The following is a 24,426-nucleotide window of genomic DNA, read 5'->3' on the forward strand; positions in this document are numbered from 1 at the left end:
TATTCATTAATTCATTTGAGAATCGGAAACATTTTGGCATCAGAATTGGGTTTGATTCCTAACTTATTATATTGGGGCAAACCACAGGAACCCTCTCAGCCTTTATTTCATCAGCTGTAAAGTGGGCTAAACACCTGAGATGAAGTAGGTGAGTACTGACAATTCTAAGTCCCTGATTCCAGCCTATCTATTTTAGGAATTCCCCTGATGTATGGGTTGGACAGCACCCCTCTGAAATTACCTGAGACCCCAGGTTAAGGTAGCAGTCGACCGACAGCACGGGGTGGCCGTGGTTCTTCAGGGAGAGCGGGAAGAAGCGATGGCTGTGGTGTTGGAGGAACTTCTCGAGCAGCAGCTGTGCGGGGGCCGCGAGGAACGTGTGCTTGCTGTCGGGGGCGCAGATGTACTGGGCTGGCACGATGGCCACGGGGCTGTCAGACACCTGCATGGGGAGGGACGGCATCAGCCACTCAGCCACTGAGCGGGGACGCCCGTCTCAAGGCTTCCGGGCTGTGGGAACCCAGGGGGAGTGCCCTGTGGCAGGGCAGTGCTGTGAGCTGAGAACACATAAATGAGTGGATGTGAGCTGAGATGATGGGACTTGAGACAATAAAACTCTTTCTTAAGAAAATTAGGTTTTACCAAAGCGCGACGTGTGAAAACTGATCAATGTGATCAGTAAGAATTGCAGACACTGACCATTCCATGCAGAGAATTGGCTGTCTGGTCTAGGAAAAAACCAGAGAGCCAACAGACCTTGGGAACTCTTCCCCAAATCCAGGAGTGCAGACCTCTAGGAACGGTCAGCCTTCCCCGACCCCCACATCCTATCTGTACCCTGCTGACACCCACTGCCCTTCCTCTCAACCGCCCGGCCACCCAAGCCCACAGTCTCTTACTCCTTGGCTGCTGTAGCCAGAGAGACTGCTGACACAAATAAAGCTAATAAAATCCTCTGCTGGACACCTTCAACGGCTTCTCATTACTCCTCGAGAAAAGTCCAGAACCTTCCCATGGCAGATAAGGCCCTGCTCCTTCTCCAGCTCATCTCTGCCCCTCGCCCGCACCCCGCCCCTTGGTGCTTCTTCCATGCCAAGGTCCTTGCTCCCACCCCTCAGCACCTTCGCCCGGATTCTTCCCTGTGCCTGCAGAGGTGGCTCTTTCTCATCCTCCAGGGCTCCGCTTTGATGTCACTTCCTCAGGGACACTCACACAGACTCCTGCCTCCACCCCCAGCAAGGCTGGGTCCCCCTGTGACACACACGTCATCCTTCGGTGCTCATCACAATGGCACTTCACTACTTATTTGTTTAACATCTGTCTCAGCGGCTAGGCCACATACTCCTGAGTGAAGAGGCTGCGTGTGCGGTAAATGTTACAGGAATCAATAAATGAAAACAGTTATTTCATTCAAGTGAAAGACTATAAAACATTACCAGCTTTCTTATATATAGTCAAGATGCTTTAAACCTAAGGGAAAAATAAGATTATGTTCAAAATAGGAATAAAGATAAAATACCAAAGAGTTAAAAAATGATGCAGAGGGAAATAAAAGAAAAATTAGTTTTAAAAGCACATCAAGCTCTTTGGTAGAAAGATTTAATACAGTAAAGAAAAGCACAGTAAAAAATATACGGTAAAGTACAGCAATTCTTCTCAAATTAAACCATAAATCTAACACAATTTCAGAGAGAAATCTCAGTGTGGGGTTGGGGGGACCTAACTAAATGATTCCCAGGTTCCTCTGGAAGTACAGAGCTTTTCCTGAAGCGTCCTGCTACTCTGCAGGAGAAATGAGGATGGACTTTCCCTCCCAGGGAAGCTGCACTCCCTGCTGATGGGAAAGGGCCGGAGTGGGTGCAACTGGGTCTGAGATCAGACGTGACCCAGCTCAGGGATGGCAACCACCTAAGGAGTTAGGGGACACCAGGAGGGACAGAGGCTGGAAGATGCAGCTGCCATTAGAACTGGCTGACATCATCAGCACAAGAGTCAGGGTCCACAGGAGGTGGAAAGTAAGACCAGGCTCTGGCCCAGGGATCGGAGACCTTCAGGCAGGGATAGGCCGGCCCTCATGGCTCCTGGAGGGCAGAACCCTGAGGGCTTGCTGGGACTCGCATCTGAAATTCTGCAGGCCTGCCCAGCCAGTGCCCACACAATCAGATCCTTCATCTCCCTACCCAGAGCCTGGCTCGTGGACAGACAGCACAGCTATCAAGCTAGCGCATCAGTGCCATCCAGACAGCCACTGTCCTGGTGGCACCATACCTGCCCCCAGGAGCTCTGTCCAGCTGAGGAGCCAGACGAGAGAGCACCGAGTGCTGTGACGGAGATGTGCACCGGGGCCATCAAGGAGAGTGTGGTGGGCAGCGCCGGAGCACACAGGAGGTTTGGTGGTGGCTGTGAGCTGAGCAGACGCAATTGGAAACCTTGACTGACACTCCCCAGCGGTGGAGCCCACCCTACTGACTCAAAGGCGACCCTGTAGCCTCCCACCAGCTCCCACTTTCAGTTTTCACACCACGGCATTGCTGGTGGCAGACCCAGCGGGCACGCAGCTTGCCCAGCACATAGCCACACTCACCTTGGACGTGATGTGGAAGGACCTGTGCCCGCCCACCGCGATCTGCTTCTTCATCACGCTGAAGCGGTTGAACCGGCACAGCAGGAGGCCGGCGCTGTGCACCCGCAGGTTGAAGTCCACGTCGTCACACGTGAACCTGCTCAGAAGCAGAGGAGAGGCAGATGGCACTGGAGGCAGCTCACAGCCCACCAGATAAGGGAGCACGCACACCTGCACTGGGGCCAGGGAGGCAGAAGAGGCTGGTTCCTGCCTTAATGACCTTCCTCCAGGGAGGCATAGAAGCCAGAACGAACAAGGAAAACAGGACAAATCGTGATGTGTCTGCACCAGGAAAGGCAGGATGCACCGGGGCTTAAACTACAGGAGGATTGCCGTTTCTTGACCATATGCTACCTTCCAGGCACCGTGTGAGGGGCTTGATAAACACCACTTCATCTATTTGTTAAAAAGAAAATGGCGAATCTCCCAGGCTAAAAACATCAGCCACCTTTTATAGCTGAGGAAAGCAAGGTTCAGAGATGGCAAGTCACCTGTTTAAACCACAAAGCTGAAAAGTGGCAGAACCCAGATTCTCAGCAGGTCTGTCCGGCTCAAAAATCAATACTCCTATGTGGACCACCTCGGGCAGTGTGTCCACTGCCTGGCACACAGAGATGCTCAGTAAACACTAGTTATTGGGTTATTCTTGAGATGTGAGTACTTCTGCGGTTAGAACCATTGAGAGCGACATATGGAAATTATAGTTTTCTTAAGTGCTAAAGCTCCTAAAAAGTGATGTGTTCGGAGAGGGAGCCAAAAAAGCAAGAGAAGTACATAAACACATAGCACAGGGTAAGTCACTAAAGAAAGTATCATGTGAATTAATGAAGGAAGTTGAATGATCTTACGCAAATCTCCCCTCCAAAATACTATACAACAAAACTACCCAAAAACGTAAGGGCTGACAGCAGGGGCCAGGCCAATGCCATGGGCGGGAAGCCTCTGGTTTGCAGGGCAGAGGAGGAGCAACCGTCCTCCTGGCCTAAGGCTGCCCCTCTCGGAGGGCTCTGGGACGGGGGCTGTGCTGACGCTGCGGTGGGGCGGGAGCTCACCGGTTCTGGTTATACTGCACGTTCTGGGTCAGGTCCACGTTCAGGATGATGAAGTCGTGCACGTGGCAGCGGGAGAAGGGCTCACGCACCTCCCGGCACCCGGTCCTGCTGGACCACTTCCGCATGCCGATCAGGGCGTAGTGCGTGATGTTGGGGGACGCCTCGATGTGCTGCATAATGTGCTTCAAAGAGACGTTTCTTTCTGACCAGGAAAATTCCCTGCTTGAAGGAGGGAGATGGACATCCTAAGCTGACATGCAAACAACAGCCAGGCCCCCTGGATGCTGGCTTTCCAACTGAACCTTACGTGCTGGGTGGGGCTGGTGCAGACGGCATCCATCACAACCCAGACACGTGCTAAGCACCTCAAATTTACTGTCATTTATCCTCGGAGCAATCCTAAGACATGGGTATTATCACCCTAATTTTGCAGACGAGGAAAAAGTGGCTCCGAATGACTTGCCCAGTGTCTGTCACTCAGTAGAGCCTGGATTTGAACAGTGCTGTCTCCTTCCAAAACCCGCCTTCCTTCCGCTGTGCCAAAGCACCTTGCATTTACAGTTCACAGATCTGAAGGTAAAGTGGTGGGGAAATGAGCCTTTCTACTACTGTGAATTCCAAGTGACAGAGGAGGGAAGGAAGGAGGGAGCACGTCAACACCTCCCACCCCACACTGACAGCGTCTGAGGTCTGTGAAGACACTGAGGGACACCTGATGACCAGGGAGGGCAGGCTGAAGGGAGCGACTCCAGGGCTGGGAGTCAGCCGATGAGAGTTCTGTGCACGATTGTTCAGGCAAGTTGCTCAACTTTTCTGGACCTCACCTTTCTTTTCCCCAACTGAGGGGCTTAAACCAAACTCTCTAAGGCCTTGGCCACTCTGACATTCCAGAACTTTAACTCCTGCTTTAGAATGAAATTCAGAAAGGCAGCTTGAAAAGTTCTGTTCTCTCCCATCTCAGCTGCCAGCCAAGCTCCTGCCCTCGGGAAAGTAGCAGCAAGAATACTCAAAGCAAAGCAGATCCCTGTTCTCATAAGCTCTGTATAGCTCTGTCATACAGAAAACACTTTTTTCTAGAACAGTGATTAATGGTAATTGTCACATCAGGATGTCACTAACACAAAAGAGGTGAGCTAGCCTAATGTTGCCTCTCAAAAAAACAAGCCAAAAATAATCAGAAGCCATCAGGCAGCCCTAAGTTGAAACATTCAGATGTGACATTCCCTACTGTCACACAGCAAATGCAAACACAGCTAGCTGTTAAGAGTTAGGTTAGGGAGGGGGGAGGCACTGGGAGGTGACAGGAGGGGGCTTCTGGGGCACCGGTCACGTTCCGTTTCTTCAGACGGGAGTTGGTTACATGGATGTGGTCAGTTTGTGAAAATTTCTGTATATGTATCATACTTTCCTTTCTGTATATATTTTACACTGAATAGATATTGTGTGATTTTCCAGATATATTTCACTTCAATAAATTCTTTAAAAAATTTAAAACTCAAAGTAAAGCTTGGAATGTGAGTCTGCACATGAAGGCCTCTGTCAGCCACAAGCCACGCCTTCTAACGTGCAGCACCCTCCGTGGTCCTCAGAGGGTGGACGAGAACCCCCCACTGAAAAGAGATGTGCTTGTGTGTCCTTCTGGTCGGCAGCAGGCAGGCAGCTCACCTGCTTCTCTCGCCGCCACCGTCGACGTCCACCACGTTCCACATCACGCAGGAGTCATCAGAAATCACGATGAAAGGCCAGATGTCCTGCGGCTTGATGCCGAGCTCCTCCTGCCGGTTTCGCTCGAGCTCCAGGTTGTGGTAGGAGAGCTCCTTGATCAGGAAATGGGCGGCGCCTGGAATGGGCAAAACCACCCCTGACTCAGGTCTGTCCCTCACAGACATCCACACAGGACAAAACCCCAGTTAGGATTCAAACCGTCCATCAAGCTTCCACCCCAAGACCAGCCCCATGGTCCTATGCTGCCTCTCTTATCCACTACCGGCTGTTGACTGGGGAGAGGAAATTCTAGGGAGGAAAACACTGCTCTCCAATTTGCACACATATTTGCCTGCTTATTCTCGCTTTTCTAACAATTGAGAATATGAATCAATAACCAAACATTGAAGAAAAAGAATATTCAAAGAAATCAACATAGCTTTAAAAGTCAAAAAGCTTGATTAAAAATGTTTAACGCTTCCATTTCCAGAACATTCTCTCAAGTCTCTATTCAGAGATTTTACTGAGTAAGCCAAGTTAAAAATGCCTACCGACTCCAGCGCTGTTGAAGATACTTGGGAGCACCAGCATGATGTGGTTGGGCCAGTATTTCTTATAAATAGCCATTTCATACTCCTTGACAACCAGCACATGCAAATGGCTGGCCCCATCCATTGCGTGGTACAGGTTAAAGAGTCCGTGTTCGTGACGGCCAGTTGTTGGAGTGAATGTTGGACTTTTTATATATTCATGACTCTGGAAAGTATAGACATAATGAGGGAAAGTGTTTGTAACTGTGGTCACAACGACTCTCCCCCCTTTGAAATGTGACCTTGCAGCATCTTCCATCAAAAGATGGAGTCTATTTCCACACTCCTTGAGTCCGGCTTAGCCTTGTCAAAAATGACCGTGTGCCAGTTCTGAGTCGGGCCTCAAGAGGCCTGATACATTCCACCCTCCCTCAGAACCCTCCCAGGAACAAGCCTGGGCTAGCCTGCTGGAGGTGGACGGACGACGTGGAGCAGTCCCTCTGAGTGCTCTGAGTACACGTTGTTCTCGAATGACTTCATCTCCCAATCACTTACCCACATAGCCTAGCTATTTATACGCTCAGGCTGTGAATCTTTTATATAAATAACTGTTTTCTTCTACTCTTGTCTCAACAGTAAGTTCCTCTGGCCAAGCTAGGTCTGCCATTCCCTCTGAATTCCTCAAAGGACCTGCTACAAAGCTGTGCAAGCAGCTGGTGCTCAGTACCAGTCCCGATTGGAACTGGCTGGAAAAGGAGTGGAGCAACAGACAAATCCTCCATCACTGCAGGAGGAGCATCTCTGTGAGAATGGCGGTCACAGAGACGACGGATTATTAAGAAGATTCTCTTCAGAAGAGCAGAAATTTATCCGTTAGAGATAAACTCTTCAATCTTGATGAGCGGAATGATACAATGTCTGGGATTCGCTTCCAAATAAAACAGGAATGCGAAGAGAAGAGGACAGACAAGACTGGCCGTGAGTTTGTGACTGTTGAAGTTGGGTGACCGGCCCTGAGGGAGTCATGATGCTACTCTACCACCTAGGCCTGCTTAAAGGACCCGTAACAGAGCATGAAAGACACGACAGTGGAAGGGACGAACACCTACTCAGCCCTCCTTATCTTTCAGGCACTGTGCTGGCGCCTTACATCAGTTATTCCAAATAATCCTCACAACAAGCTTTGGCAAGAGTTATTATTGACCAAGTTTACAGATGAGAAGATGACGGTCAGAGATACTGGGGGACAAGTTCCCATAACACAACTAGTAAACGGTAGAGCAAGGCTCACACGTGACTGAGGGACCCCAAGCCCACATGCTCCCCAGGCTCCTCCAGGTTCAATCAGCCTGTCGGTCTCTCCACCCTGCCCCACATGCCCTTGACTCATCGGGCAACGACAGTCTCTAGGTCTCCAGTTCAGTGGTCGTGTGCAGCCACGTTGATTTGACCCACTGGGACGCAAAGCCAGTACCTTGTCTGTGACGAGGGGCAGTCGCATGCTCTCCAGCTGGCCTCCAGGTTGGCTGAAGACGAAGTGGTGCTCCTTGGACTTGGGGATGATGAAATGGAGTTGGATCTCCTCTCCTAGCATGGAGTAAGAGAAGGCAAAGGCGTGCAGGGTGGACTCATAGAGCTGAGGTGCGAGGGAAAGGACAGAGCTTGTCATCAGAGTCCATCGTTGCCCCCCAGAAGAACCCAGGCCCATCATGGCCATGACTACACAGAGGTCACTGCCATCTCTGCCCCACAGCATGAGAAACCCACAGGTTTCACAGCATGAGAAACCCACCAATACCAAGTATAGCCACTCAGGTCTTGCTACTGGAGACCATACCCACTCAGCTAGAATCTGTTCCCATCTTTAACTCCGATCATGCTTCACCCAGTGACTCCATTCAGGCGCCAACCCCTTCTGGACTCTGGATTTGACCCAGAGGCATGCTGAGTTACCAACTAAAGCAGTCACACTATAGATCTCATTTTTAATTGTAATAAATGTATTTTTTCATCATAAGCATTATGTGTAATAACATTAAAACAATTATAACAATAGTAGTATATACCTGTATACTTCTATCATACTTACTATGTCCAGGCCCCCTTTTACCCTCTTTGCACTGTAATTAACAATCCTGTGAAGTAGGTACTGTCATCATCCCCATTTTACTGACATGAAAACTGACATTCAGAGGTCAGGGGCTCACTCTCATCCCTGTCTAGCCTCACCTCTAGTCACTTCTTCTCAAGAGCCTTGGACGCCAGCCTCCCGCCGCCCTGCTTCTGCGCCCACGCTCTCCGCGGTGACCTCCCCCTTGTCTGCACCTGCCCCTCCTTAGCGTTCTTGCTGAAAAAGTCCACCTTCGTCCCCACGGCATCGAGGCCTTTTGTGGCCTGCTCTCTGTCTCACCTTTCCAGCTTCCTCTCCTGGGACTACCCACCTCTTGCACTTTATGCTCCAGCAGTAGCTGACTCAAATCTAATTCTAATTCCCCCAGAGACCCCATGTCCCCCCTCTATTGCACATGCTGTTCCCTGTCCTTCTATCTGCCTTGGTCCCCTGGCAAATTCCCACTGATTCTTCAAACTCTTCTCCTCTGCTTCCCACCCATGACAGATCTTCACTTATAAAATGGGGAGATTGCTGCTGCCTCGTGGGGTTTTCATGAGAATTAAATAAGAAACTAGACAGGTCAGGTTTCCTAACCAGTGTACTTTGTGGCTTGAACCAGACACCTTCAGGTGACCAGCCAGAGCCCTGGGTCAGTAGCTTATCCATTTACAGCATCCAGGCAAATGTTGTCTTCTATCACGAAATAAGGTTGGGAAGTACCGAGACTTAAGAAGCGCCTAGCACACTGCCTGGCATGTAGCGGGTGCTCTGTAAGTGCAGTCTTGAATATGTGGACAAAGCTTATTCATCTCTGTCTGTGTCTGGTACATAGGAAGCCCTCAGTACGTGTCTGCCACACTGAGCTAACTTTTGAACTTGCTAGGACCTAAAGAAAAGTAAGACATCTACAGTCAGTTGACTTTGCCACTAACAAATGTGTAACATCAGGAGAATCAGTGTTCTGTAGCATCAGCAACAATTTCACAGATTATTGAAGGAAACTGAGGATGCAAGCAGACCAGGAAGCAAGGGCTTCCAGAAGTTTCCATCTCCAACTCCAAATGAAAACTTGAAGCGATCGTGAAAGCAACGGCGTCAGCCAAGGTGAAGCACGTGGCAGGGAGCTACCTGAAGCGCTCCCAGAGCCATGGGCCTCAGCTCCTACCTGGTAGCGGGGGTGGAAGCCCAGGTACTGGTGGCACTGCTCACAGTGGTGGTATGTGTTATAGGCCGCGTACTTGGACAGCCTCATCCGCGCCGTATGACGCCGCACATAGAGGTCCTCCGGCTTCCGGGACATCCCTCTGTCTGCACGAAACCAGCAGCATTAAAGAGCAGCAGGAGGCAGAACAAACATTCTTTGCCCTGTCTACTCAAACTGAAACGCTCTCATAGGTGGTCGACCTGGACGGCCTCTCACCTGTCTGGGCCCTGAGATGACAGTCTCAGTGGGATAAACGAACAGACGGTTGACACGGTGTCACACACGGGGGGCCTACGGATGTTTTACAAACACATATTCAAGGATTCGCTACTTGACAATGTAAACAGATTGCCAACTTAATATGCAAATACCGTAATGCAGATAAGTTGTCCCCATTTTTTTAAATGCCGCAGCAGGATTTAGATTTGAATGCTTAACCTCCATTAGAGACTGGCCTATATGAAGGTCCCTGCAGTGAAAGTGAGCTATTCTTACAACAATGAAGAGAAAATTATTAGTTTGAAATGCAGGCTGGTGAGTATTTTCCTCTCACATTGCAAACTTTTCTAGCCAGTGTTTATAATCACACTGGACACTAATATTCAGTGTTTGCTGATGGTGACCCCGGAACCCTGCAGGGTCACAATACTGTGTAAGTCAGCGGTCCCTGAAGAAGAAGGGAGAAAACAAGAGCCTGTGGACAGAGAGGGAAATATGCGCATTTCGTTACGGCAATTCAAATTCATAAACGAACATACATGTGTTTGATCCTCTATGAACCAGAACCTTCAGCTAGTGTGACCATGACAAATCACGAACAGTGTCCTCAGCAGCAGCAGCACCCACTGAGCAGCAAGTCCTCCTCCGTGGGTTTGGTGAAGACCCCTTCCTAGTCCGCTGAGGTGGCGACCTCCCTTTTCGACCAGGCACCACCGGTTAATTCACCACCACCTGATAATTCAGCTCATCACTAACAAAATCCAGCTCATCCCTTCAAGAGGCTAGTCACACGTACTCTGGAAGAAGGTGAAGCAAGTGATTTGAAATCTGACCTTCACTCTTCATGCTCTGATGGTGTGAACAAATCAGACTAGCATCCTCATACTTGGGGTCGTGAATAATGTAGTCAAAAGGCAACTTCTTGAACAGCTCCAGGTCTGGCCAGGGGTCACTGGGCTGGACGTAATGCCAATCTGATTCTTCTCTGAGGTCTACAAGATTGGTAGAAACACAGATATGTGACAAAACAGGAAGTGAGAATAATTTATTTCAAATGTGCGCAAGGATGATGCTTGGAGTGGAACTGTTACTGAGTCTCTGGGTTACCGGGGGAATGCCATTGTATCTCAAAGGCTCCTGGCAGATACCCCATTTTCAGGATTGTTTTAACGAGGCAAGGGAGGATCTTTCTCTATCCAGAGGAGCAGCCTTATGTTTCCTATAGGATGGGTTTGCACCTCTGACTCTCGTACTACAACTTTTGCCAACATGCTGACCCCTGTGCTCAGTGCTTCTCCCCAGCACCATCCCCCAAATACACCACACTGACTCCCACCGCCAGTGGAACCATACACGGTTCTCTTTCTTGCTCTTCTATCTGAATGCTGCCCAGCCAATATGGCTCAGCTCTTATCACCGCACTTCTAGAAAGCCTCTTCTAAGTGCTCAGGCCCGTTGGTTTCTCCCTTCTGAAGGCCAGCACCACTCATGGTCTAAACCACGTTTCTACATTTGCCATGTATCATCTTACATTATAACTGGGAGAGTCCATGGTGCTCACTAAATGCTTATCGACCAAAAGGTAAAAAAATCTAGCTGTTCCAATTCGAATTATGTAACATTTTGATTTTATATATTTGTATGATATTTATATATATATCAATATATCTATACCTATCTATCCTACTATATTGTATACAGGGGCAGAGTATATGTCCATAAGAAAGAGAAGAAAGAAGGAAAGAAGAGGGAGAGAAACTCAAGGCTGTAAGAGAGTATTTGAGAAAACAAGTTTAACAAACTGGGTTCAAATCCTGTCTTTGCCCTTGGTACAGATCTTCCTTGACTTGCAATGGGGTTGTGTCCTGATAAACCCATCATAAGCCAAAAATCATAAGCCAAAAATGCATTTAATATACGTAACCTACCCAACGTCATAGCTTAGCCTAGCCTACCTTAAACGTGCTGAGGACACTAATGTTAGCCTACAGTTGGGCAGAATCAACTAACAAAAAGCCTATTTTATAATAAAGTGCTGACTAGCTCGTGGAATTTATTGAATACTGTACTGAAAGTGAAAAACAGAATGGCTGTGTGCAGAATGGCTGTAAGTGATGGCTGTTTACCCTCGTGAATCACACCGATGCCCAGCGTCACGCGACAGGATCATACCGCATAGCGCTGGCCCAGGAAAAGACCACAATTCAAAATCTGAAGTACAGTTTCTACTGAATGCATATCACTTTCACACCATTGCAAAGGCAATAAATCGGAGGTTGAACCATTGTAAGTTGGGGACCATCTGTGTATCCAAGAAAGTGAGGAGACAGAAACTCAACAGGTCTGTTCATTTTCATTTGAACTATGGTCCAAACTGCAGGGGAAACCGGGGGAAACTCAGAGCCGGGATGAAGAGCCTCTTTCCTTTCTCCTTCAAAGGAAAGACTGAAGGCTAGGTGGGCCGCCTTGTTCCAAATCTTCTCCAAGTCGAAACTCAGACACAGTCAAGAGCATCTAAAGAAGTGCTGTGGATGCAAATGGTTGGATTTCTCTCTTTTTTAAGGCAGAATAATATTCGACAATGTGTATATACCACATTTTCTTTATCCATTCATCTGCTGATGGACATTTATCCATCAATGGACAACATCTGGTGGTTTGCATATCCTGGCTATCGTAAACAATGCTGCAGTGAACATGGCAACTATGTGAGCAGAGGATGTGTTAATTAGCTTGGTTGTGTGGTGATTTCACAATGGATACGTATTCCACATCATCAAGTTGTACACCTTAAATATATACAATAAAAAAAATAAAAAGTGCTGCTTGGAAGCCAGTACAGCTCACTGGTGCCCTTTCTCTACAACACAGACAGGACTCCTTACACAAATTTTCATTCCAAAGCAAGAGGCCAAGTTTTTGAGCCACTGGAGGGGCCTATAAAGAGGAAATGGAAGAGGTGTTTTACAATTTGCATAAAACAGCTGCTCTAAGAGTCATATCTCAATTAGGTAAATTCTGTTCCATGAACAAGGGGGAAAGGTTGTTTCCCACATAGCATATCCTTCCATTTTGCCCCAAGATATTGACCTATGCACTCAGCCACCTGAGTGGGAACCTCCCTTGATGGATAACTCTGGTTTCTAGAGGCAGCGATCAAATTTAGTTTAGTTCCATCTCTGCCACCTCCAAGTGGGGCTCCTGAGCATGTCACTTCTCAGAAAATGGAGCACTATCTCATGGCATCATATACAAATGGAATGTGGTAATTTATGTAAAGTATTGGGCACAGTACCTGACATGAGGAAGTCCTCAGCAAATAGCGGTTTATTTTTAGGATAGTAATTTTATCCCCACAAGGGCCTCTAGGCACCATTCTGATATTGAGCAAAATGACTACAAGGGAAAGATGAGTGCACCCTACACAGCCCCCAGGATGAGTCTGATCATCAACCTGAGAATTCCATCAGAACGGAGAAGACACAATTAAAGCCCCTGGAAAAATTGATTAATAAGGATTCTAAGCCCAAGTGTCACCAACAAATAACTCACTGATATTGATCTCTTCTTCATCGTAAACATCTACTTCTGTCAGCCGAATGAGCATTCTGGACAAAATACTGAGGAACTGCAGGTAGGCGCCTGTCTTCCCGATCTGTAAGGACACCAAAATCAGAGGCAGCAGTCAGGGCGCCCTGTCCACGTGCAGGCGCTGGCCAGAGCACCCGACACACCTCAGGGCATCGGTCACTTTTAAAGATCTCACTTAACTAAAAAGAGGGCCTGGTAATGCAAGACATGAGGGGAAACGTGGCCTAAGGCAGCATGGCAGGCAGTCGGATGGACTCTGTGACCAGCAGACCTGCCTGCTTATAAATCAAGGCAAACGCGTCTCCAGTTTTAACTGGCCACATTTTTTAAACTGTTAGAAATAGGACTTTATCACAAGCTGAAGAAAGTTTGCTTCAAAAAATGACTGCTGATATAAAACATAACGTCTTAAAAGAGTCTTGTGCAAGTGCCAATCTCTGTTCTTGTATTAATCGATATGTCTATAGTAAGATAACAAAACTCACTGTACAAGACATAAAAAGTCGGCATTTCCCTTCTCTCCTCCTAAGCCCAGGAAAAGAAACAAGACAATTTTCTTTTCTTCCTTCTCGTATCATAGAGTCCTGCTCCTCAGTCCTGCACAGGCTAGGACAGCACTGGGCGTAGTTCATGTAGGTCACAACTGGTTAAACAGGTGCCTGTGGGCTAACCCAGAACCCTCCCCTCCCACCTGTGCCTCTAGGAATGTGCTGTCCAAGTTCTTAGCTCAATGCCTTGCTCGTAGTAAGTACTCAAAAAATGCTGAGGAACAGAAATAACTAACTCGAAAGAAGAAAATATGAAACACAATTGGGGAAGCTTCAGAGAAAATATTTGCAATACATATGATAGACGAGATTAAAGTCTGTAATCTCTGAACAGCTCCTTTTACAAAGCCACAGGAATAAATCAATTGGCGGAAAGGAAAAACAAGAGAAACAAACCAGAAAATCACTGTGAAAGAAGTACCAATGATCAATCAATAAATAAAAATACAGTCAACCTGACTAATAAAACTATAATATACAATTTTTTCCCTATCAAATAGGCAAACATCTTCAAGACTGACAACACCCACTAATGTGAGGGTATGCAGAAACTGGGATCCCCTTTTTTAAATTATAAAGAGTAATATATGCTCATTTAAAAGTCCAAGAAATACAGATTGACAAGGAAGTAGAACGTTCGCTAATCGCACTGCCTCCCTAGCTAACAATTTAGTGGCAATCCTGTCAGGGATTTTTTAGGCATTTTCACACACACAGACACATACACACACTGATCTGTTTTTCCTAATGGATATTACACTATATATATTATTCTGAAACTCGATTTTTGAAAATTTAAATATCTTAGAGAAATTTCAGTGTTAGTATATAGAGATTGATCTCAAAATCTCTAGGGGGCCGGCCTGGTGGCACAGCGGTTAAGTGCGCACGTCCTGCTTCGGCAGCCCAGGGTTCGCTGGTTCAGATCTCAGGTGCAGACATGGCACTGCCTGGCAAGCCATGCTGTGGTAGATGTCTCACGTATAAAGTAGAGGAAGATGGGCATGGGTGTTACCTCAGGGCCAGTCTTCCTCAGCAAAAAGAGGAGGATTGGCAGCAGATGTTAGCTCAGGGCTAATCTTCCTCAAAAAAAAAAAAATCTGTATGGCTGAATTGTGTGATACAGTTGTGCCCAAATTTATTCGACCAAGCTTGACCAATGGAATTTAAGTTGTTTACAGTTTGCTTTTTACTGTTGCAAACAGTACTAAAATAAGCATTCTTACCCATATTTTTTTGGGTTTGTATTTCTTGGGTTTAGATTCCCAGAAAAGAAATGAACAGGCTGAGTCAGAAGGCAGCACATCTTGAATTGTAACAGTGATGGAACTGATGATGATGATGACAACAATAACTAACATTTATCACATGCCTTCTATGGGTGAGGCTATATTCTAAGGGCCCTACAATTAATTTCTCGTTTAATGCTCCCTTTTCTACGATATCAGTACTATTATCTTCCTCATTCTCAGAGGAGGACACTGGGGCTGGAATGCACCCAGAGAGTCAGGTGACGTCTGAGCCAGAATTCTAGCCCGGGCAGTCCACGCCAGGGCCCACCTTCCACCTCCGCATTATTCCGGCAAAGCCCCTTCCAAGACCCCATCCCAGCCCATGGTCCTCCTCACACGCGCACATGGACACCTGACATTCGCGCCTTGCAGACGTCTGCCATTTTGACAGGTGAAATGGTCTTTCGTCGTCAGGGAAACGCCATGAGCTGGGGGAGGGCTGGATGGGGAAACAGCCTCCCGCCTCCAGATTACGTTTCACCGAAGTCTTCCAGTGTAAACCGGGGCGTTGTTTCTAACTGTTAGAGTGTGAGCAAACCACACAGACTGGCCGTGAGGACCAAATGAAATAATGTGGGAAATGCAGAATCACAGTCTGAAGGAGGGAGAAGCCCTCCACCCTCACATCACGCAAAGGAGGAAACTAAACTCAGAGGATGGAAGTCACCCAGCCGTGGGCAGCAGGCGCTTCTCAACCTCCAACCACCACCCACTGCAGGGCCATCAGAGATTACACCGTGAGAATGGCAAGATGTCAATAAGGGGATGCTGTCAGCCCTGAACCTGCCCCCGGGCATGAACACAAGAACCCCATAGAGTCCAGGCCCCAGGAAGGCAGCACCCACCTGAGGGGGCCCGCTGAGCAGCAGCCTGCGTGGGTGGAAGCTGTCCACGCGGCCCTCAGCACGGTTGCCATAGTCCATGTGGCTGGGCCGGGGCACCGTCCACTGCCGGTAGTACAGAGACTGCTCTGTGGACGTCATCGTCTTGCTGAGCAGGGGGCGAAAGGAGCTGGCCCACATGACCGAGTGGGAGGGCAGGAGCGAGGCGGCCTTGGGAAGGCCACTGCTGTCGGTGGACGTGACCATGTCATACACCAGCTTGGGCAGGAAGACGATGGGTGGCTGCTGGTAGGCCTTGGTCATGGAGCACTGCGAGGCCTGCAGGACGAGCGTGCTGGTGGTGGGCACCGTGGAGGAGAAGGACGAGCCCGAGGAGGAGGAGAGCTGGGAGGACAACGAGGTGACAGACACCTGGATGCTCCTCTGGCTGGTCTTGAGGCTAGAGTCAGGCCGTGGGGCCAGCCCGGGGCTGTGCCGACTGATGACCGATGGTGGCCCCCGACTCGCTCGGAGCCTCTGTCTCTCTCCAGGGACCCTGCCCTCCTCTGAAGGGCCACTGGGCTGCGGCGATCCGGCCCGCTCCCCCTGAGAGGGGCCCCCGGGCTGAGCCGAGGACTCGCCGCAGAGCACTGAGCCTGGGGAGAGATGCACCTGTCAGCCAGGCCCCAGGAACGACCCACTGCAAAACCTGCCGGCTGCTCCTGTTTCTGCAGCACAAAATACATTTCCTTGAAAATTACTGGGAATTTTCGTTAACAAAATTCTACCTTGGGTTAAATATAAACTCTTCTGTCCTATGACAAAGCCAAGATTTGCTATGGGGAGACAGCCAGCGCCACCCACGTGGTGTGACTTCATCCCACACCCATCCCAACGCCCCGCACAGGGAGCCCCTCCAAGGCCTCTGCTCAACCTACACTCCTGCTTCTGTGCAGGTTGTTCCAGGACGCCTCCCTGCTTCCATCACCTCATGGAGCTCGAACCTCACCTCTGCACCAGCACAGCGGCGGCTTCTAGTTTAAACTGGCAGCCAAACTCACAGGACACCACAGGCTTTAATCTAATGCTACAATTAGTTTTCAGAAGAGTTCAAGATGCGAGATGCAGCATGCACAGCAGTGACTCAAATACGGAGTTTCTTTTGCCCCCTCTCCCAGGAGGATCATGTTGAGAACCCAGGTGAGTGTGGGTCACCTGGACACAGAGGAGCAGCTCCCTGGTCCCTGTCTTTTACATCATTCGACCACGCCCAGGGCCCGCGTGTCAGCTCACAGCCACCCTGCAGGCCTCAGGCTCTGCAGAAGGCAGGGCAGACAGGACACTGAAAATCTGTCTTAGCCCTGTCGTTTCCCCAGAGATGGTACTGAGAGAAGACAGACTGAGGGAGGCCGCTCCTCAGGCAGGCCTGATACCCCTTATCCACTCTCCTCAGAGAGGCTTCCTGCCACCCTGGGGCTCTTGGTCAGCCTGCGCCCCCTCACCACAAGGCTCAGGCAACCTCCCCTCTGGGTCTCATGCCCGGTTACAAATTGCTCATGGAGGGAGGAGATGCAGCGCTGGCCTGCCCTCCCCTGCGGAAGGCCTGACTCCTGCTGAGATGCCTCTCCCTCAGACAAGGCACCTGAAGCTCGGGGTAAATGGAGGAGCTGAAGACCAGGGTTGGGGAGGCTGTGAGGGACCCAGGCACCTGGCCTGGGGAGAAGGGGGACAGAGGGGCATGAGACATGAAAGAGGCATGAGGTCCCAAAAGTAGACCAAGGGAACCCCGATGTCTTCATCCACTTACCTAGGTTGTGAGAGCAGCCTGGCAGGACCCCAAGGATGGATACCTACTCTGACATTTCTCTGCATCCAGCCCCAGGCCTCAGTTAGTGTGTCTCAGGTGAACCCAGGGGGATTGTCAGCCTATAAAGATGGGACCCAGCCCCGCCAGGGTCCGCATCACGACTTGTGTGGCTGTGGCCAAGTCTCACCTCCCTGGGCCTCTGTGTCCTCACCCCTCTAATGTGGGGGTTGCATGTAAGGCCACAAGAAGCGTCTCATCAGAGACCCCTAAGATCTCAGGACCCTCTGAAAAATCCTCACTAAGAAAGTTGCCTCACCTAACTGGAGAATTCCGGAAGAGAGAAAGAGGCTGGCTAACAGCTTGGATGTTCTACTCCATCTGAAGACACTGCATAGACCAACATGTCTCCAGAACCTTCTAGAAAGCTGTCAGGCCAGGATGGAGGAAGAACAGAGCACCACACACCTCTATTCTGAATGGCATGGATCATTCACCCATTCGTTAGCTCCTCCCTGGTGGTCCAGGCTCCCTATGTTGTTTGGGGCAGACTATCTAAGGACGCCAGAGGCTGCAGCACGTGGCTCTTCTGACTGACCCCAGCCTATGAATCAGATCTGCCTTCAGTCAGAGAGCTCCAGGCCGATGTTAAGGAGGCCTTGTTCTGACTCCCTCTGTGCACACCTGTGAGGGAGAGCCCACCCACCTGGCTCACTGCATCCGTGGGCTCCATGAGGTGAGGGAAGAAGCGAGGAGGCCAAAGATGCCCCCAGGCCAAACCCCCAGCTGTGCTCTGAGCTCCGTCCACCACCCCCACCAGACCACACAATCCAGCAGCCACGCCCTGATGACAGCCAGGCCCCCACCTGCACCCTGAGCTGCAGCCCACGGGACCACTCATCGCACTCAGCACCACACGCGCTGTCACACGAGCCTCCTCTGCCCAAGAAGTTTCCCCACCGGAATACCTTCTCCTCCAAGGTCCAGTCAGAGGCCAGCTGCTCTCTGAAACCTGCAGTGTACCCTGAAATCTGCCCTCATCTGAGACAAAATTAATGACTTCTTCAACACGTAACCATAGCGCTTCACGTGTGTGACTCTGTGTGCAGAAAATCACAGCAGCCCCTATTGCAATATAGACTGATGTATGAGGAACCGTGAATTCCTGGAAAGCAGGTCCACATCGCATCTGCTTTTCAATGCCCTGATTCAGATATAAGTAGCTTCTCAATAAATGCTCGCAGCAGGAAGAGAAGGATAGTTTCGTGTGTGTGGGTCCTGTCGGCTCTCAGAGAGCAAGGCATCCCCGAGGGCCGAGCCTTTGGGCATTTTATCCACACTCCCCCCTCCTCCCTGCAGTCTGGTCCAGCAGTCAGTGAACACCTGCTGCCTTGTGGCTCCTCCCCCAGAGGGGTCTTCCGTGCCTACTTCTCTCTGCCCTCAGATTCGACAAGAACAACTCACCCCAGCTCCCCTCCTCCCCAGGGAGCAGTGATTCCCCAAACACACAGCTGCCCGGAGAGCACCGAGGGGACGGCCCTCTGATGCGGCCCAGCACAGCCCACAGTAGGGGCAGAGCCCTCCATCACCTCCCAGGACAGGAGCCACTGAACCTTGAGGTCCAAACTCCTCATGTTCCCAGGCCCCAACCGAGAAAAGCATTTACTCTCTAGAAAATCCAGTTCTTCAAAGACTCCCTTCTCTTTCCAGTTCTAGGCAAAAGAAAGGATCTCTTTTCAGTCCCTAAAATCTCAAAAAGGTCCAACTGTGGGAGGGTTCCCGCCTGGAGACTTACTGGACGCTTTCGAGGAGAGGGATGAAGAGGCCGAGTCGTGGGAGCAGGACCTTTCCCTCTTCACAGGGCTCCTCTTCTCCGAGATGGAGCCTGTTTCAAAGCACACACACTGAAGATGCCTCGTAATCACCATCCTGTACATTCGCCCAGCACTTCAGTTTACAAAGTGCACGCGCACCTGTCCTCTCTCCTCAGCCATCCTCCGGGCGCCCACCCGCTGACGGAGCACTGAGGACACAGGAGGAGGAAGACGCAGGGCAGGCCAGCGAGGAGCTCACGGCTCAGTGGGGGCTCCCGCCTGCGAGTCGTGACTACAAGATGGTGTAAGGAGTGCAAAGAGAGAGGGGGGCCTGGGAGCTGGAGGCCAGGCTCCCACCCAGCATGGGGAGGCAGGAGTAGGGAAACTTCCTGGAAGAGGTGACCCCAACCTGAGTCCTGAAAGGACAGGGGTTTCCAGGTGAAGCACAGAGGAGAGAGACCTCAGAGTGGGGAGGAGCTACGTGGCCAGAGGTGACAAGAGCAGTGCACAGCCAGGGAACCACTATGAGGCGAGTGTGGTCAAGAGCACGGAGTGCAGGCTGGGGGCTGGAGAGTTGAGAGGAGCGAATGGTGAAACTAAAGAGGTGGGTCATGAAATGCCAGAGTCTGCATTCATCCCACGGGCAATAGGGAGGTTGAGGCAATTTAATATCAGGGTCACGCTCACATCTATGAAAGACTGCTAAGCACCAGAGAAGTCTGTCAGGCAGGTCTTTCAATGCCCATGTTATAGATGGGCAATCTGAGGCTGGGAGAGGGGACAGGACCTGTCCAAAGTCACTAGCAGATGGAGGAAGGAGTCCTGGCCTTGGACCCTACAATCCATCTCTCCTTCCATTACAGCACACCCCACAAACGCTTTGCATTTTTGCATTGACAGCTTTCTATTGTTTCTCACTATACTGTTGACTACAGCCAAACGCCTTGCACTGCTCTGATTTATGTGTCCTATTAAAAACATGGTGTCGGATTTTCACGTCTGTAAATGCAATTGGCCTGGTTTAATAAATCTCCATAATGGACACATACTGTTAAGTTGATTTACACAGAGGAAATAAACTAGTAAATCTTGTACCAGCTATATGGTAACTCCACCACAATGTGAATAAAGCACGAACTTGAACCCTAAGAAATCTCCATTTTTCTTCCTATTCTTTAAGAATTCTAGAGCTAGGAAGAGCCTATCAGGATTTCTATTTTCTCACAACATCAAAAAAAGGGGAAAAGAGAAAAATCTGAATTCAACAAGGGATTTGCCATTTGCTCCAAAGATGTACCCAGATAGCTCTCAGCCGGGGCTGCTGACGGGCCCCAGGGCCACACTGAAGGGGAGACAGCCATCTAGACAAGGGCAGGAGCACCCGGGCGCGGGCTGCCCGAGCTCACCTTCCGTCACCAGCTCCTCATCCTCGTTGTCCGTGCTGCTCAGCTTCTCCGCATCGCTCTCCAAGGCCTCGTTCCGAGCCCCCTTCTCCAAGGGAACCTCGTTGCTCACAAAGTAAGCAGCCAGGCCCAGCTCCTGCTCCAAGGCTGTCCTCACCAAGCACGAGGAGTTTATCAGACGCAGGTCACAGTACCTCAAAGACCTAGGAGGAAACGGAGGGAGGGATCTATCGAGTAGGAAGGAGGCACGGCTCTCGGCGGTGAGGGAAACGGTGTTCAGGAAACAGCCTGCCCTCATCATTGGGACCCTGGACTTGTGCTAACAGAGAAGCAGACCCCATGACTGTGAGCCGTCAGCAACAAAGTCGGTTTAACTGCAAGTCTCTCGGGGCACCGGCTGTCTATCCAGCCCTGTGCTGCACGTAATTAAAGGAGCACTGACTTGCAGGTCGGATGAAAACGAGACTTGAACCCCAGCTCTGCCACTTTCTAGTGACAGAACCTTCCACAAGCTGTGCAACTTCTCAGAGGCTCCGAATTTTTTCATCTGAAAGATGGAAATGAATAATGAATAACATCTAAGTGTACTGTGAGGTTTACATGTAATAAGTGGACATTTAATTATTCCAGTCAACATTTACCATGTGCCTGGGACTGTGCTACATGCTAGGGATAGGCTGGAACCAAGTCACCGTCCTAGTGGAAATGAGAGTCTGTCTGGGAAGACAGACGCCAACAAGCAATGAGCTAGGCGGAGGGGCGAGCATAGAGGACAGGCCAACGTCGGGCCCGGGGTGTGCAGTGTGAACAGCAAAGGACCTGCAGAGAGGCAGATGCCGGATCCAGTCAGGCTCTGCGACTTACTGCTCATGCGACCTCAGATGGATGACATTTCCTTTGCTCATCTATAAAACAGGATAGCAATACCACTGTTGCAAGCAGTAAATGCTCTATTAAAAGTGTAGCATGCTGCTAATACAAAGAAGGTACTCAGTAAATGCTTGCTGTGATTTAAAATAGATTAAGATGTTGTCTTAGCCCTTAAGGAGCTGAGGAATGGGAAAATTAATCCATGGGAAACAGAAACAACCAAAGTCAAACATTTTGGAGCCCCTTTCCCTGGCGCGTGATAAAGCAGTGCACAGTGGCCCTGGCATAAGTGTGGTGTGGCCCAATGGAAGGAAGCCAGGCTTTGGAGCCTGGAGGGCACTGTCGCTCCACTGGCTTAATCTCTGTAAGCCTCAGTTTGTTCATCAGTGATATGGGACTACTGAAATAACACCTTTCCCCCAGGGTGACAGTGAGAGCAACGTGAGAGAAAGCACATAAAAAGAGTCTAGTAGAGTGGTCCACACATAACAGCAACTCAATAAATGTCAGCTCTTACTCTCTTGTCACACAAGGAAAGACGTGCAAGGGCCCCAGCACAGCTGCCTGCTCTTCTCCATGGGTATTAAGTAAATGTCTAAAAGCCAACCTGTCACCACCAGTTCAAGCAACTGCCTTACTGGAGGCCCAGTGACCAGTGGTCTGTCTGCGTGGAGACCTGGAGACCCCAGGAGACACCGACTGGGCTTGCAGCGGACTTCTGCATGGCTATGATGGCTCCAAGGGGACACGGCCTTTGAGGCAGTCAGCTCTGTGCACTGGCAGAACTGACTCTTCCCGAGTGGCCTCAGCACTGTCCCCCCATTCCCAGAACCCCTCCTAAACCAGCAGAGACCAGCCACAGGAGTGCCCAGATACCAGCAGGAAATGTCACTCTGACCTCCTCCAACCCCACCCCGGGATGATCCCATACCTACTGATAGGGAACTGCATCTCTAACTGAGGGAGGTAGTAAACCCTAACTCCAGATGCACGGTCTCCACCCAGGAGCCTGGCAACAGCACCCACCCCTCCCTCATGAACCCAAACGGTGCCTGAGAATTAGGAAAAGCGGCTCAGGCTTCAGACACATTTTACTGCCTTCTGCTGCAAAACTGGCATAATAAATATACAAATCCACAATGACCATGAATGTGAATGCGCCACCTAGAGTTGCACAGTGGAAGCCGGGCCTGGCAACCCCGGCAGCTGCGGGCTCAGGCAGCTGGCTCCTCAACGACCCCAGGGGCATAGCCCCCTCCATTCACCTTGGTAAGGATTCCCCATGCGGGTCCATCCCACTGAAGATCAGGATGCAAGGCAGGCCCTCCAGTTCCAAGTAAGTCTGAGGTCTCCACTCTGCATCCTCAATTTTCTGCCACATCTGCAGATAATTGAAAAGAAATAAAGCCGTAAGGCCCCCAACTAGCCCAGCCACAGGGGAGCCTTGATGTCCGCCTACTGATTGAAAGTCCTTGCATTGCGTCCTTTGATAAAAATGACAGTTCTTTATCCTGCAAATAAGCACCACCGTTTTCCCAGCCACGGAGAACACTGTCTGGCACGTGTTAGCTATTCAAGAAACACTGCTGCCTGACGGATTCTTTGGGAGGAAGCACACATCCCCAGTTGTTTCTAACGTTTTTACTATGATCTCTCAATCACGGTGCTGGTGTCTTTCACTCATAGTTCCTACTCGATTATTCTTTCAATATTCTTGCCCTAACTCTTCTGCATTTTCCTTCATTTGTAAGTTTAGTGAGAACCTACTATGGGCAAGGCACTGTGCCAGTTTGGGGGGAGGGGGTTGAGATCTGTAGGGGTGTCCCCAAGCGCCACCACCTGGGGGAGGAGCCAGAGGACAGGCAGGGGCCCCAGGTGTGGGGGGAGGGGCGGCTTCCTGAAAAAGGAAAAGCCGCTGAGTTGAGCTCTGCAGGCTGACGGGCATGAGCTAAACACAGGAGGAGGAGAAAGGCACCCCCACGAAGAAAAAAAAGCATGCTACAGCCCAGAGGTTTGAAACTGCAGGACAGCACGTTTGGGGGCAGCCGCGAGGGGGCGGTGTTTAAGGAATTTGGTACCGCAGGACTGCAAGGTGCAGGGAGGGACCTGGCCAGAGAGGTGCCAGAGGGCTGTGGCCAGCCCGCGATGGACAGCAAGGTTAAGAAGTCTGTCACCACTCGGCTCCCCCATCTCCTTAGTGGCCCTGCCCCATGGCTCTCCCAGGCGACCACCACCCCTCCTGCCCCTGACCACAGCCGCCCACCTTGAGCTGCTTCACGAAGTGCTTCCCGACCGTGATGCCGGAGCTGGGGTTGCCCAGGATTATCTCAAAGTGCTCCTCCAGGGCCAGGCGGGCCCGCACGTGGGCCAGCCGCTCGTAGGCCACGGCCGCCAGCGGCGAGCAGGGCACCCGCAGCAAGACCATGAGCCCGTGGCCGCAGGGGCACTGCTTCGGGGAGTTGATGAGGTTCTGGGTGATCTCCAGCGTCTCCACCGACGTGTAGTTCTTCATCTGCGAGAGGCCGCTCACGGCCATCATGGCGGCCGCGTAGTGCTGCACGAGAACAAAGGTCCTGATCACCGCGCTGTGCAGGCGGGGGAACCTGCAACAAACAGAGACGGGCCGTGACCCCGGGCCGCGACCCCGAGGATGCCCACGGCGCTGCAGGTGAGGAAGGCTGTCGTCCCCCCTGCGGCAAACGAGTAACCCAAGACGGCCCCCACTTCCTGCACAGGCAACCGCCAGGTTGCAAACAAGGGTGTTTCATTTTGAAGCAGGTTGTTTTGGAACCTGAAACAGAAGCCTTCCTTAGAAAGTCAAAGCATAACTGCTCTGTC

The 24,426-nt window shown here is 50.5% G+C and overlaps 1 protein-coding gene across 15 annotated transcripts in view; it reads right to left on the bottom strand.

Moving 5' to 3' along the window:
• The window catches only part of GREB1 (growth regulating estrogen receptor binding 1), a 141,125-nt gene that overhangs the window by 3,303 nt on the left and 113,396 nt on the right, over nucleotides 1-24,426 (bottom strand). For 10 of the 15 annotated variants that reach the window (XM_070512589.1, XM_070512593.1, XM_070512590.1 and 7 more), the window contains 14 exons: nucleotides 23,852-24,191; nucleotides 22,854-22,969; nucleotides 20,722-20,921; nucleotides 19,297-19,386; nucleotides 15,722-16,353; nucleotides 12,998-13,100; nucleotides 10,279-10,437; nucleotides 9,188-9,330; nucleotides 7,384-7,545; nucleotides 5,931-6,135; nucleotides 5,341-5,515; nucleotides 3,676-3,897; nucleotides 2,585-2,720; nucleotides 242-442 (listed from right to left, as the gene is read on the bottom strand). In XM_070512589.1, the coding sequence (XP_070368690.1) occupies nucleotides 242-442; nucleotides 2,585-2,720; nucleotides 3,676-3,897; nucleotides 5,341-5,515; nucleotides 5,931-6,135; nucleotides 7,384-7,545; nucleotides 9,188-9,330; nucleotides 10,279-10,437; nucleotides 12,998-13,100; nucleotides 15,722-16,353; nucleotides 19,297-19,386; nucleotides 20,722-20,921; nucleotides 22,854-22,969; nucleotides 23,852-24,191 (2,884 nt within the window). Of the gene's footprint in view, nucleotides 1-241; nucleotides 443-2,584; nucleotides 2,721-3,675; nucleotides 3,898-5,340; nucleotides 5,516-5,930; nucleotides 6,136-7,383; nucleotides 7,546-9,187; nucleotides 9,331-10,278; nucleotides 10,438-12,997; nucleotides 13,101-15,721; nucleotides 16,354-19,296; nucleotides 19,387-20,721; nucleotides 20,922-22,853; nucleotides 22,970-23,851; nucleotides 24,192-24,426 lie in introns of those variants that run through there. The other 5 variants (XM_070512600.1, XM_070512595.1, XR_011504203.1 and 2 more) reach the window with 4 other exon arrangements.

Source organism: Equus asinus, chromosome 6 (genome assembly GCF_041296235.1).
Source record: "Equus asinus isolate D_3611 breed Donkey chromosome 6, EquAss-T2T_v2, whole genome shotgun sequence".
Taxonomy (NCBI): domain Eukaryota; kingdom Metazoa; phylum Chordata; class Mammalia; order Perissodactyla; family Equidae; genus Equus; species Equus asinus.